This window comes from Eublepharis macularius, chromosome 6 (genome assembly GCF_028583425.1).
Source record: "Eublepharis macularius isolate TG4126 chromosome 6, MPM_Emac_v1.0, whole genome shotgun sequence".
NCBI classification, from domain to species: Eukaryota; Metazoa; Chordata; class Lepidosauria; order Squamata; family Eublepharidae; genus Eublepharis; species Eublepharis macularius.
Genome location: NC_072795.1, coordinates 99,069,037 through 99,082,151, shown reverse-complemented (window position 1 = coordinate 99,082,151; position 13,115 = coordinate 99,069,037). Strand labels below are relative to the sequence as shown.

Below are 13,115 nucleotides of genomic sequence, written 5' to 3'. Positions count from 1 at the left end.
TGAAAAGGTTTATCATCTTCTTTTTCACCATTTAGGTCCTCCAGGCTGCTTATAAATGTGTTGTTAACCAAAGTCATTTCAGTCCCATAAGCAGATGCCTCTATGTTGATCTCTTTACCCAGGCTTTTAACTGAAGGGATTCATCAGTTTTTTTAGCTTCCTTTTATTGTCTGCTTCTAGCCTGAGAACTGTTTTCAAATATCACTGTAGGATGTTGAATGTTGTTTCATGATTTTTTTATGCCCCAGGTGGGCTCTCACTGGCAAACATCTCAGATGTGCTCTTTTCTCCTTCCCGTTTGCAGATACCTATTAAACTTGACTAGCCAGAAGCAACAGCCTTACATGTGAGCCAAAAGCCAACTCAGAATTAGGAAATTCCTGGAGATTTGGGTGTGGTATCTGGGAAAGGACTTCCATTTCTTCTAGGCTGTATGGTATATCATAAAGTCTGCCCTCCAAAGTTGCCATTTTCTCTAGGGAAATGATCTGTGTAGTCTTGTAGCAGGACTAGGGATTTGCCCAAGGACTTGAAACCAAACAGAATCTCAAGAAGGAAAATTTATTAAGCCGGCTGGCTCAGATGTGATATCATATCACTTCAAAATCTCTGAGCCCCGAATAGAGAGAGTTCAGATGCTGAAATAGTCAAGCTTGCTTACATCACATAGCATGTGGTACATAGTTGATTACAAGTTTACAATATTTTAGCCTCATCATCAAGATCATTGCCCCAGACATGACCTTTTCTTTACACGGCATAAATCAGACATTTCTCTTAATTCAGCAGTTTCATTAGCTTTCAAGCAGTCTATTCTGAGATATACAATGCAATATACTTCTTCTTTTCTCAGGCTACACGTTTCCTGTTCCAACAGTATCTAGCTGACTTGACAGCTATATTTTACTCTGAAGAAAGATTTTAACTAACATTTATTTCTTAAATGTTAGTTAATCAGAACAGTATTATAGCACTTATTAGTTAATAATCAATATAATATAAAACATTTTCCTTGAGGCCTGCTATATACTCCCCCCTTTTGGCCTGAAATAAGATATTAAAAGGCCAAACTAATAAAGTATGATCTCCCTGTAGTTTTATATTTTACCTACTTATTTATCTACTCGAAGGAATTCAAGGCTATGTATCAAGCGCACCCTTTTAGGTGACAGTAAAGTAACTGTCATTAACTGTTCTGCAGGAAGAGATCCTTATAGACTGGAGTTGCCAACATTGTCATTTTTGAAACAGTAGACTGTATTAAGCAAATAATGCATGAAATACAACAAGGAAGAAATATAATTTCAGTTAGAGCACCCCCCCACTAAGAGCAAAGCCTTTTTCTACCAGCTTTCCCCTAAGATAACACACACTAGCAAGATACTTATGGTGACATTGATCAGAAACTAAGTCTGGATATAATGTTAGGATGTCTCTCTTGTGATGGCATCTCCTGAAGTGGGAGAGCAGGAGGAGTAGACAGGAAACAACGAGGACAAGGTGTATTATCATGATGCTGACAGCCACTGTCAGGACAAACTATTTCTTGGATACCTGTCCCAAACTTATAGAAGCAATAGAAAAGGAAAACAAAACACAGGAAAAGTGCACAGCCAGAAAAAATATACGAAGGAATGTAAGAAAACATTAAGTAACTAATTAAATCCACCGTCAATCAAAGCTTCAGCTGTGGGTAGACTAGCCAGCCCAGGAGTGACTAGACCAGAGCGTCTTCAGCCTTGAACCTGAACAGCGAGTGCTCAGGTACCAGGCTCTGGAACTGTTGCCTGTGAATCTCAGCCTTTCCCAATAGGCTGAGATCCAGAGGGTATCTTCTTCAGTCAGAGACGGAGGGGATTGTCTGGACAGATCTCTGAAACTCAAGGTGTGGCAGCAGGTTTAATATTAGACCAATGAACCCAAACTGCAATGCCTTCTACCTTCACAGCAGTGGGAGTTGCTAACAGGACAGTGTATGGGCCCTTCCATTTAGGTCCTAGCAGAATTACTTGCCAGTCCTTTACCCAAATCTCATCTCCTGGCTGAAACTTATGGACTGGATTAAACACTGGCAAAGACTATTGTTCTCCTACATACTTTTGAATTTTCTGCAAAGTTTTTACCCAGGGCCATAACTTGTTCCCTGACTATCAGATCTCCCAACTGACAAGGGTTTCCTGTAGCACCTTGTAAAATACCTGCCAAACATTAACTCAAATGGGACATTTTCACTTAAAATAACTGCTGGCAGACCCCACCGTCCTACAATTTCCTTTAAGAGACACCAAACTACCTCTCTGGCCTTTTCAGTTTTACAAGGAAACGCTTCTACCCACCTAGAATATGACTCAACAAACACTAACAAGTAGTGAAACACTTGGTACCATGGCAATTCAGTAAAATCTACAACTAGTGACTAAAATGGCAGAGACCACGGGTGTTGGAACCCAGGAGGTGAACCTGGTCCTTGTCGGGGGTTGTTTCTGGTACACACAACACAGCTTCTGGAAACAGCTGCACACAGTCCATGTAGTTTAGCAATGTACAAGTCCTTGTTTAGTAATTCAGCCAGTGCTGACTTTCCATAATGAGTGGCTTTATGGGCAGCTTTTACTACTGCACGAGCAATTGATTCTGGTACAAAGAGTCTTCCATCTGGAAACTGAAGCCAGCCATCACATCTCTGGGTATTCTGAGGACTAGCCTAGTCCTCCTCTTCATGGGAATACTTTGGAGTCCAATCAGACATCTGGACTTGGAAAAAGGACATTGAAAATGGGATGGCTGCAAAAATTCTTCTCTGGCCGCTGCAATGCATGACAGTTACTTTTTAAAGGCTTGGAGCAATTGCAAAATCTCAGGTCCATTTTTAATTCGTTTTCGTGAAGCAGTGATGAGACCTTTCTCTTTATATAAAGCTCCATGAGCATGCAGAGTAAGAAATGCATATTTAGAATCTGTCCAAATGTTAACCCTTTAATCCTTCTGCTAACTGAAGAGCTCTGGTTAAAGCAGTAAGTTCAGCTTTCTGAGCAGAGGTATTGGGTGGCAAGGGTTTAGCTTCTATATCCTTTGTCCAAGTTACTACTGCATACCCTGCCTTTCTAACACCATTTTCGATAAAGCTGCTGCCATCAGTAAAATAATCAATATCTGGGTTTGGCATGGGGACATCAGTCAGGTCCTTTCAGCTAGAGTAAACTTCATCCATGGTTCGAAGACAATCAAGGGTTAGGATCTCCTCATCTACTGGCAGTAAGGATGCTGGGTTGAGAGCACTAATTACAGTTAGCTCCACTTGTGGGTTTTCACACAGCAACCCCTGATACCTAGTCATGCATACATTTGTGAACTAATTGCTTCCCTTGTAGTCCATCAGGGCGAGCACAGAATGTGGGACTTTAACACAGACCTTCTGTCCCAAAGTCAGCTTCTGCGAATCCTTGATTAGCTCTGCTGTGGCTGCTACTGCATGGAGACAGGCTGGCCAGCCCTTTGCTACAGCATCCAACTGCTTAGACAGGTATGCTACTGGCCTCTCCCCATTTTTCAGACGCTGGGTTAATATTCCAGCTGCTGTGCCATTCCTCTCATGCACAGATGAGCAAAAAGGCTTCATAAGGTCTGGCAGACCCAGGGCAGGGGCTTCCAGCAACTGTCCTTTAAGAGTCTGGAATGCTTGCTTCTGCTCTTTTCCCCATAGAAAAAGGATCCCGTTCTCCCCCCTTTGTAGCTTCATAAAGGGGCTTTGCTGTTTCTGCAAAGTTGGGAATCCAAATTCGGCAATACTCTGCAGACCCCAGAAATTCTCGCACTTGCCTCCTGGAGGAGGGCTCTGGAATGGAGCAGACTGCTTCCTTACATTTATGGCCCAGGGACCTGATTTCTTCTGATATCTCAAATCCCAAATATTTTACTCAGGGCTGACAGAGCTGTGCTTTCTTCCATGATACTTTATAGCCAGCTTTGTATAGCACCTCTAGCAACTTCTGAGTAGCCTCATAACAAATCCCCTTACAATGATTGTTTTATCTGTCACTGGGACTACTGGCTGAGTTACTACTGAATGTTCAGCTCCAGTGTCTACTAAGAAAGAAATATTTTGGCTTGCTTCTATGGCTGGTCCTCGTCTTTCATACATTCTATCTCGGACTTCTCCTCAGCTCTGGGGGTCCCATCTTTTGCTTCTCCTATCATTTCGTCCTCTTCCACGTCCCCTGATACTCTATAGCCTCTCTTTGCACTCATCTTTCCAATGACCTTTTTTAAAAAAAAAACACCACGCACATGTTTCAAAATCTAGGGGCTGCCTGCCTCCTCTTCTCTCTCTCAGGGTGCCCCCCATACATCCCTTTCCAGGGGGGTACTGTCCCTGTTGGGGCTGCTGGGCCAGTGCTACAGCCAGCAATTCTGCCTTCTTTTTTCATTTTCCTATCGGTCTCTCTTCGTGCTTCCTGTTCACGATTAGAAAAAACTTTATGGGCAATTTCAAGCAGCTGCTTTATATTAATTCCCAGGAACCCTTCTTGCTTCTGTATTTTCCTTCTAATATCTCCTGCTGCTTGGGTGACAAAAGTGTTCAAAACCATTCTTCTATTCTCTTCTGCTTCTGGTCATAGGGAGTGTATTGACGGTAGGTCTGGTAGACCCTTTCTAGGAAAGCACCAGGAGGCTCATTTGGTCCCTGTTGACACTCCTGTATTTTTCTCATATCAGTTGCCTTTTTTCCTGCAGCCTTTATCCCTTGCAACAGGGCCTGCTGGTACCCAGTTAGTTTAGCCACGCCTCTCTCATCATTGGCATTCCAGTTCGGATCTGTCATAGGAAATGCCTCCTTCACCTTTGTTTCTGCATCCTCTCCTTCTTTCACTAGCGTTGCTAGGTATTTCTTAGCTCCTTGTATAATACGTTTGCGTTCCTCTGTATTGAAGAACGTGATCAGGAGCTGGTTACAGTCCTGCCAAGTTGGTTTATGGCTGTTAATTATGGACTGAAACAAAGTAGTCACCGGTTCTGGCTGATCTGAGAATGGAGGTGTTTGTGTCTTTCAATTGTACAGATCAGTAGTTGTAAATGGTATATATATTAAGTGCGAGGTCCCAGAGCGAGGGTCCACTGTCTCTCTTAAGGGACAAGCCTTAGTTTCCTTCAAGGGACAGGCACTGCTTGCTTCCCCTTCTCCTTCTAGTTCTGGGATATCTTTGTACTTATCTTCTGCCTTTTCGCCTGCTTTCTGTGTCTGAGATCTGGTTTTGGCAGGGGTAGCATTGGAGGGGTTTCTTGGTCCACCCCCAGCTCCCCCTATTTGCTCTTCTACAGGCTCTTCTGCTCTCTCTCCTCCTCTAGGCAATGAGGGAGCATATGGTGGGGGGCACTTCTTCTTCTTGGGTTTGTTGGACAGGCTTAGCCTTTGGCTGGAGCCCAACTTCTAGAGGGGCAGTGGGGCAGGCAGTATCTCACTTTACTGGCACCACAGGATAGATGCCTCCCTTTGGTGGTCGCCTTCTAGGCTGTGAATTCATCCTCCTTTCTTTCCTTAGGGCCATAAGCTGCACCACCTTCTTCCTAGCCCGGTACCCTGGCCAGTTTTTAACCCAGGGAGGGGGATTCAAACAAGTATCAAACCATGACTGTGCATATATAATCTGATCATCATGATACTTAAGAGTAAAGTGATAAACATCTAGGGCAATTGTTTCATCATAAGTCCCTTCCTTTGGCCAGCCTAAATCAAATGTAGGCCACTCTGAAGTACATACAATTTCCAACAGCTCAGGGGTTGGATTCTCCCCTGACTGGACCCATCCTCCATACCCCTCCTGGAAATGTTTCAACATCAATTTCAAGGGGGTTGTTTCTGGGGATGAGCATGAACCACCCATTATCAACACAGAGCCCAGACAAGACAAGACAGTCTAGGGATTAATAACAGTGAGAAAGCAGTAAGGGGTCTGCTCCTCAGGAGGCCCTACGCACTACGCTTCTCGTCTTTGGCGACCTGACGAAGTCGCCCAGCCAGGAAATGCGCCTCGGAGATTCATACACCAATCGCCCTAGGCGTTCCATTCACGTCATTCACACAACAAGTTTCCATCCCAGTTCCTACAAGCACCAGCGGGTTCAGTTGAGTCCCTCTGACTCACTTACTTGGGCTGTGCTAGGGGGTGATCAGGCCCCTCTTCATCCCTAAAAGAGGAACGGTATCCCAATCTTAAATACTCACAAATCCTGGGACTTCCCTGGTCCTTTCGTTCTTGATCTGTTAGCCGGTTGTTGACGTTCCAGGAGGCACCTCTGACTCCCGAGAAAGTAGAATCTGTTCCTGAAAACACTCAGGAGGCGCCCACAGCTTCACCTCTATCCGGAATCAGCGAAGTACCAGACTGAAAGTCAAGAGGGACCTCAAAAGTCCCCTCAAATCCCGGACGAGCCCCCAATTATGTAGCAGGACTAGGGATTTGCCCAAGGACTTGAAACCAAACAGAATCTTAAGAAGGAAAGATTTTATTAGCCGGCTGGCTCAGCTGTGATATAAGGAATCACTAAAATTCTGAGCCCCGAATAGAGAGCGTTCAGATGCTGAAATAGTCAAGCTTGCTTACATCACATAGCATGTGGTACATAGTTGATTACAAGTTTATAGTATTTTAGCCTCATCATCAAGATCATTGCCCCAGACATGACCTTTCCTTTACACAGCATAAATCAGACATTTCTCTTAATTCAGCAGTTTCATTAGCTTTCAAGCAGTCTATTCTAAGATACACAATGCAATATACTTCCTCTTTTCTTAGGCTACAGATTTCCTGTTGCAACAATATCTAGCTGACTTGACAGCTATATTTTACTCTGAAGAAGGATTTTATTTAATCTTTCTTAAATGTTAGTTAATCAGAACAGTATTATAGCACTTATTAGTTAATAATCAATATAATAATTATAGCACTTATTAGTTAATAATCAATATAATATAAAACATTTTCCTTGAGGCCTGCTACAAGCAGATGCCTCTATGTTGATCTCTTTACCCAGGCTTTTAACTGAAGGGATTCATCAGTTTTTTAAGCTTCCTTTTATTGTCTGCTTCTAGCCTGAGAACTGTTTTCAAATATCACTGTAGGATGTTGAATGTTGTTTCATGATTTTTTTATGCCCCAGGTGGGCTCTCACTGGCAAACATCTCAGATGTGCTCTTTTCTCCTTCCCGTTTGCAGATACCTATTAAACTTGACTAGCCAGAAGCAACAGCCTTACATGTGAGCCAAAAGCCAACTCAGAATTAGGAAATTCCTGGAGATTTGGGTGTGGTATCTGGGAAAGGACTTCCATTTCTCCTAGGCTGTATGGTATATCATAAAGTCTGCCCCTCCAAAGTTGCCATTTTCTCTAGGGAAATGATCTGTGTAGTCTTGAGATCAGTTGTAATTCTAGGAGAACTCCCGGTAATCATAGTGCAATCCTAAACAGAGTTGCTCAAGTCTAAACTCATTGATTTCAGAGGACTTAGACTAGAGTAACTCTATTTAGGATTGCACTGATAAGCAAAAACCAAAGGGCGTTTAGCCTGTGGCTCATTGCTGGTGCCTTTGGGTAAGCCTTCTATGGAATCCTGGACCAGCTGAAGCCATAGTTAGTTGTTTTGTTTTGTGCTGGATTATTTAAATTGTATTGTTGCTGTTGTGAGCCAATTAGGGTTCCTCTCAGAAGAAATATATTTAAATAAATAAGCAGCCAGTGAGCAAGCAAGCTGATTTCCTTGAGTTGTGCCAGAAGTCCATGCCAAAAAGCTATGCCAGATGGCCAGCTTCCTCTAGCAGTGTTCTGCTTCAGAACTAGGATGGAACAGTGCAAGCCCTCCTAGAAGTACTTGCCCCTGTACTAGCTGGGGAGTAAATAGTAACATCAGGCAATCAGGACAAGGTTTCTTACCAAGCTTCTTAGGCTCTGACAAGCTACAGTAAAGATAGGATAATGGAGGAAGACAAATGTGGGGACTAATTAAACCTGAATGGGTTGCCGATCCATGGTTATTGTTATATGGTATCATTTTTCCTATTACTACTGTCTTAAAGTATGTAACTAGCTATCCTGTAAACTTCCTTTATAAACAAAAACTGAGTTCTAGCAGGTGCAGGTGCATTATAATTACGTTATTAGGCTTTGGTAAGTCAAAAGGTGAGTTCTAATCATTTGGGCTTGTGTAATCAATAGTTAAAAACAATGTTAAAAGCATAGTTCTCTCTACAGGAATAATTAATTCCCAGTCTCAAAGCAGGGTTGGTATTCTTAGACTTCATTGCTTTCATTTAAAATAATAATTCAAAACATGATGATATCTAAGGGTTAAAAGGTGTGTTTTGTGCAAGCAATAAAACCAGAGTAATCAATGAACTGTAACATCAGGATAAGGGTACAAGCAGTAATACTTTCCCAACCGTTAATCACTACAGGGATTCTTGATCAATGCTGAGTCATTTCTAAGATCTGAAACCTTGCATCAGCCCTGACACCTAGCATCTCTTACAAGCATTACATGTTAGAAAATCAGATATGACATACATCAATGCATGTATGTTATTTTTCCCCTCAAGCACTCTTAGCTACATCCTCATATGCCAACATTTCCCAAGCAATAAATCTGAAGACATACCTTTGATATAACTTGTGTATTTCTGGTCAATGTTTGATTTGCAAGGTGCTCCACACACTGTGCAATCCTAGTGCAAGCTTTAGTTTCCTTTTGTGCCGTCCATAATGCATGGTCATTTACCAACATTATATTGCTGGCAATTTCAACAATAGCATCAGAAAGCTGGTGGAGAGGGAGCACATACAACAATCACATAAAAGCTCAACTGCAAGCAACTGGATTTAACTAGTCTATTGAGCATTTCACGTATTTGTAGTTCTTAGAATCAACTTACAGTCGGATATTATAGGCATAAGAAGAGTAAAGTGATTGCTTATGGATATGCCTCTTCCCAAGTCAGTGATTATAAAGTCAAAACTGTTTTAGAGGTATATGAGCTCAAGCAAGCATGCTATAAAGATTAAATGTTGCAGGGGTTCTTGGGTTTTTCTTTTAACGAAGCTCTGCTTTTCTACCATGACTGCTTTATAACCCATTGAAAATGCAAGGCCACTGAAAGAAACACTTCTGTTTTAAGGATTTAATTCTGTTCAGTGTTGCCTGTGGTACATCTACAAAGTGGCTGGGAACACACTTCTATGACTGCCCACTGTAACTTCTCATTCAGTATTACATTCTCCCTTCCCATTGCAGTGCACACAAGCACTAATATCTCAGAGGGCTTCTTGCACAACCAATAGCCTAGGCTAAACTCAGGACTAAACTCAGGACTTTCCCCCCTCAATATTAAAGTTCGTTCCTTGAACATATTAACAACAACAAAACCTGACAGCCTAAGAGCAGCTCAGGCCAATATTAGTGAGAGAGGGAGAGACTGATTCCAACCATTTGGAATTTATTCCCTTTAGGATATTTTTTGAAAATAATGCATAAAGAAGAAAGTCTGGATTCTTTTTGCTGTTTATTTAAACAGTATTTTGCTATTTTTGTAAGCCACTTTGTAAGCCGCTGGTGAGAAAAGGAGGGTAAAATCATTAAATAGATAAATAAAGACGGTGCGGCAGGCAAGACCAGAGAAGCTTCATTCAAGCAAAGGTAGTATCACTGACATGCAAACATGGTAACTGAAGTAGGAAGGAGAGACTTGGAGAGAGTCATTGTGGGATCAAAGTACTCCTAGAGTATTTGTCATAGGACTAAAAGAGCATTTAATAGATTTTGACAGATACTCATGTCAAAAAATAACATTTGGCTATTTATTTGCCAAGACAACTACCTCAAATGGAAATATTGAGCAAGATGTAATGTAATAGCATCTCTAAAAATATACTTATCAGAAAGCATTTTTCATGCACTTTAGTTTTGACATAAAACAGTGCAAAAATTAAATAGTAGCTTCAAGACATTACCGGTTTCACAGTCCAAATCCAGGGATTTTTATTCATAGCACCAAGTACCAACACCTTTGGAGGGGGCCCCTCCAAAGTCCTGATCATTGTGCACTAGTGCCAGGTGAGAAGAAGGAGCTTCTGTGAGCTGGGTTGGTAGGCAGTCACCTTCTCTCTTCCTTCCTCCATTATGTAGTGGTGGTGGGCTGGGTGATGGCAGGCCAGGCAACACAGTGTCACTGAGACTCCGGCAGGAAGGAGATGCAACTGCCCTATGAGTCAAGTGGGCATGCAACCTGGCAGTGGCAGTAAGGGAGCTCAGAAGAGGCCAGACAGGGAGGAGGGAGTCGGCGGTGGAGAAGTACCTGTAGGTTGTCTGCTCTTCCTTCCTCCCCTGTGAGGGTGTGGAAGGAGATGGCTGGGTGGGTGGAGAAGTTAGGCAAGGGCAGGCTAAGCAACAGGGTGAACTGCTGCAGTCTCAGACAGGTAAGGAGCCACTAGTGCCCTGCAACCTGGTTGGAGGCTAGAGGAAGACTAGCAGGGGAAGAAGTTGAGCAAAAGATGGCGGGAGAACAGCCACATAAAAAGAAGGAGGAAGTGGTGGTTAGCTGCCTGCACTCTCTCCCTACCTCCCTTCACGGGGCAGAAGAAGTGAGATTTCTTCTTTCTAAGGCAAAAGACTGACATTCAAGTTAAACTTTTGGGCTCCTTTTCAAGGTACATGTTGCGAACCAGCCCTTGTTCCTATGTCTTTAAGAGGAGCTTGCTCTGCAGACATTAATGCTTTTTTTTTTGAAAAATTTTTATTGGGTTAGAATCCATTATTTCCACATTTACATTCAATTTTCCCCAATTTTTTCATCTCTAACCCCCTCCCTTTCCCCCCCCTTTTTGTTGACTTCCAACAGCTTTCCAACCCTTTGTCCCCTTTCCCTTACTTTTATTAGCTTCCTCTATCTAAAACAAATATATATTCTCCATTATTCTAAGCAGTACATCCTTAACTATTTTTAACATTATATGCCCAAACTGTAAGCCTTTGTTTCCATCTTAGATAAACAATTTATCCCAATTTTTCAATTTCAGGTATTTCTATATATCATAAACCATATAGATCATACATTCGTTTATATCAAACAATTTGACTTATTCTCTATATATATTACTCATTCTATCTTTTTATAATAGTTCTATATATCTCTCCTCACGTAGTCAATCAATTTGACCCATCTATATCTTCAGACATTCAGTTTGGTACAAAACTTGTCAGAAAAAAAAGAAAATATTGTTAGTTAATCGCTCCTTATATTTAGTCCTTATAATTAATTATTTTCTCTATGTTCTGTTTGTTAACCTATATATATCTATATATATGTCAATCTATTAATCTGACTGCTTATTAATTCACATTTATCTCTTCTTCCCCCCGGTAAAGTCTCCCCCCTCTACTTCAATACTTCAGTAGTTCTCAAACTGCCACAGTTTTCCTCCCACCTCCCATTTCTTCTCCAGGTATTGTTTCAGCTTCTCCCAGTCTGTGTTGAACTGCCCTGAGTCCAGATCTCTCAATTTTCTTGTCATCTTGTCCATTTCAGCCATATACAGCAATTTGTAAGTCCAATCTTCAATAGTTGGCACTTCTTGTACTTTCCATTTTTGCGCATACAAAAGTCTAGCTGCTGCTGTCATATAAAATATCAACGTCCTGTGTTGGGCTGGAATTCCCTCCATTCCCAAGTTCAGTAGCAGGAGTTCTGGGTTCTTATTAATTTGAAATTGTAAAATTTCACTCATTTCTCTTATTATTTCCCCCCAGTACTGCCTGGCTACCTCACACGACCACCACATATGATAGAGGGAGCCCTCATGCTTCTTACATTTCCAGCATTTATTAGAAGTATTCAAATTCCCTAGCGCAATCTTCTTTGGTGTCATGTACCAACGATAGATCATTTTATAAATGTTCTCTTTGATATTAATACATGTCGTTGTCTTCATTGTAGTTTTCCACAAGTGTTCCCATGCCTCCATTGTTATTTCTTTATTAAAGTTTATAGCCCATTTCACCATTTGTGTTTTAACTATCTCATCCTCGGTATACCACTTCAACAGTACTTGGTATACCTTGGATATTCTTTTCTTATCTTCTTTAAGAAGGGTCTGCTCTAGTTCCGAATTCTCTATTCGTATACCTCCCTTTACAGAGTCCGAATTATATAAGTCTCTGATCTGTCTATACTGGAACCAATCGTAGTTAGGTGATAGTTCCTCTTGTGTCTTTATTCTAAGTTTGGATGCTTCAGTTTTAGTTATTTCTTTATACGTTAAACATTGTTGTTCATTATCAACAGCTCTCGGGTCTATCACCTCATATGGAACCACCTACAAAGGGGTTCCTTCTTGTAGATAAATTCTGTACTTCTTCCAGATTATGTATAGACTTCTCCGAACAAAGTGATGCAGGAACATCGAGTTGACCTTTACTTTGTCATGCCATAAATATGCGTGCCATCCAAATATTTTTTTATATCCCTCTAGGGCTAATAGTTTCTTGTTCTTTAATGTCATCCATTCTTTCAACCAAACTAGGCAGATTGCATCATGATAAAGTCTCAGATTGGGCAGTTGCATTCCGCCTCTTTCCTTTGCATCTTGTAAAACTTTCACTTTCACTCGAGGCTTCTTGCCTGCCCAAACAAAGTCTGATATTTTCCTCTGCCATTTTTCAAATTGTTTGGAGTCTCTGATGATTGGTATTGTCTGTAGCAAAAACATTACTCTTGGTAACACATTCATCTTAACTGCTGCAATCCTGCCCAACCATGACAAATTCAATCTATTCCATTTAATCAAGTCTCTCTCTATCTGAGTCCATAGTTTTTCATAATTGTTTTTGAATAGATCTATGTTCTTTGCAGTTAATTCGACTCCCAAATATTTCACTTTACTTGTTACTTCACAATCCGTTGTTTCCATTAACAATTGTTGTTTCTGCTTAGTCAGATTTTTGCATAATATCTTTGACTTCTTTTTGTTAATGAAGAAACCTGCCAAGTCTCCAAACTCCTTGATCTTATCTATCACTCTTGGCATGTTCTCCAATGGGTCCTCTACAATTAACATTATGTCATCCGCAA

At 41.3% G+C, this 13,115-nt stretch overlaps 1 protein-coding gene across 1 annotated transcript in view; it reads right to left on the bottom strand.

Annotated features, from left to right (window-relative positions):
• ADGRA1 (adhesion G protein-coupled receptor A1) overlaps positions 1–13,115 on the bottom strand; it is a 519,857-nt gene that overhangs the window by 270,556 nt on the left and 236,186 nt on the right. Inside the window, exon 11 of the mRNA XM_054983221.1 lies at positions 8,651–8,812. Coding sequence (XP_054839196.1) covers positions 8,651–8,812 — 162 coding nt within the window. The remainder of the gene's footprint in view (positions 1–8,650; positions 8,813–13,115) is intronic.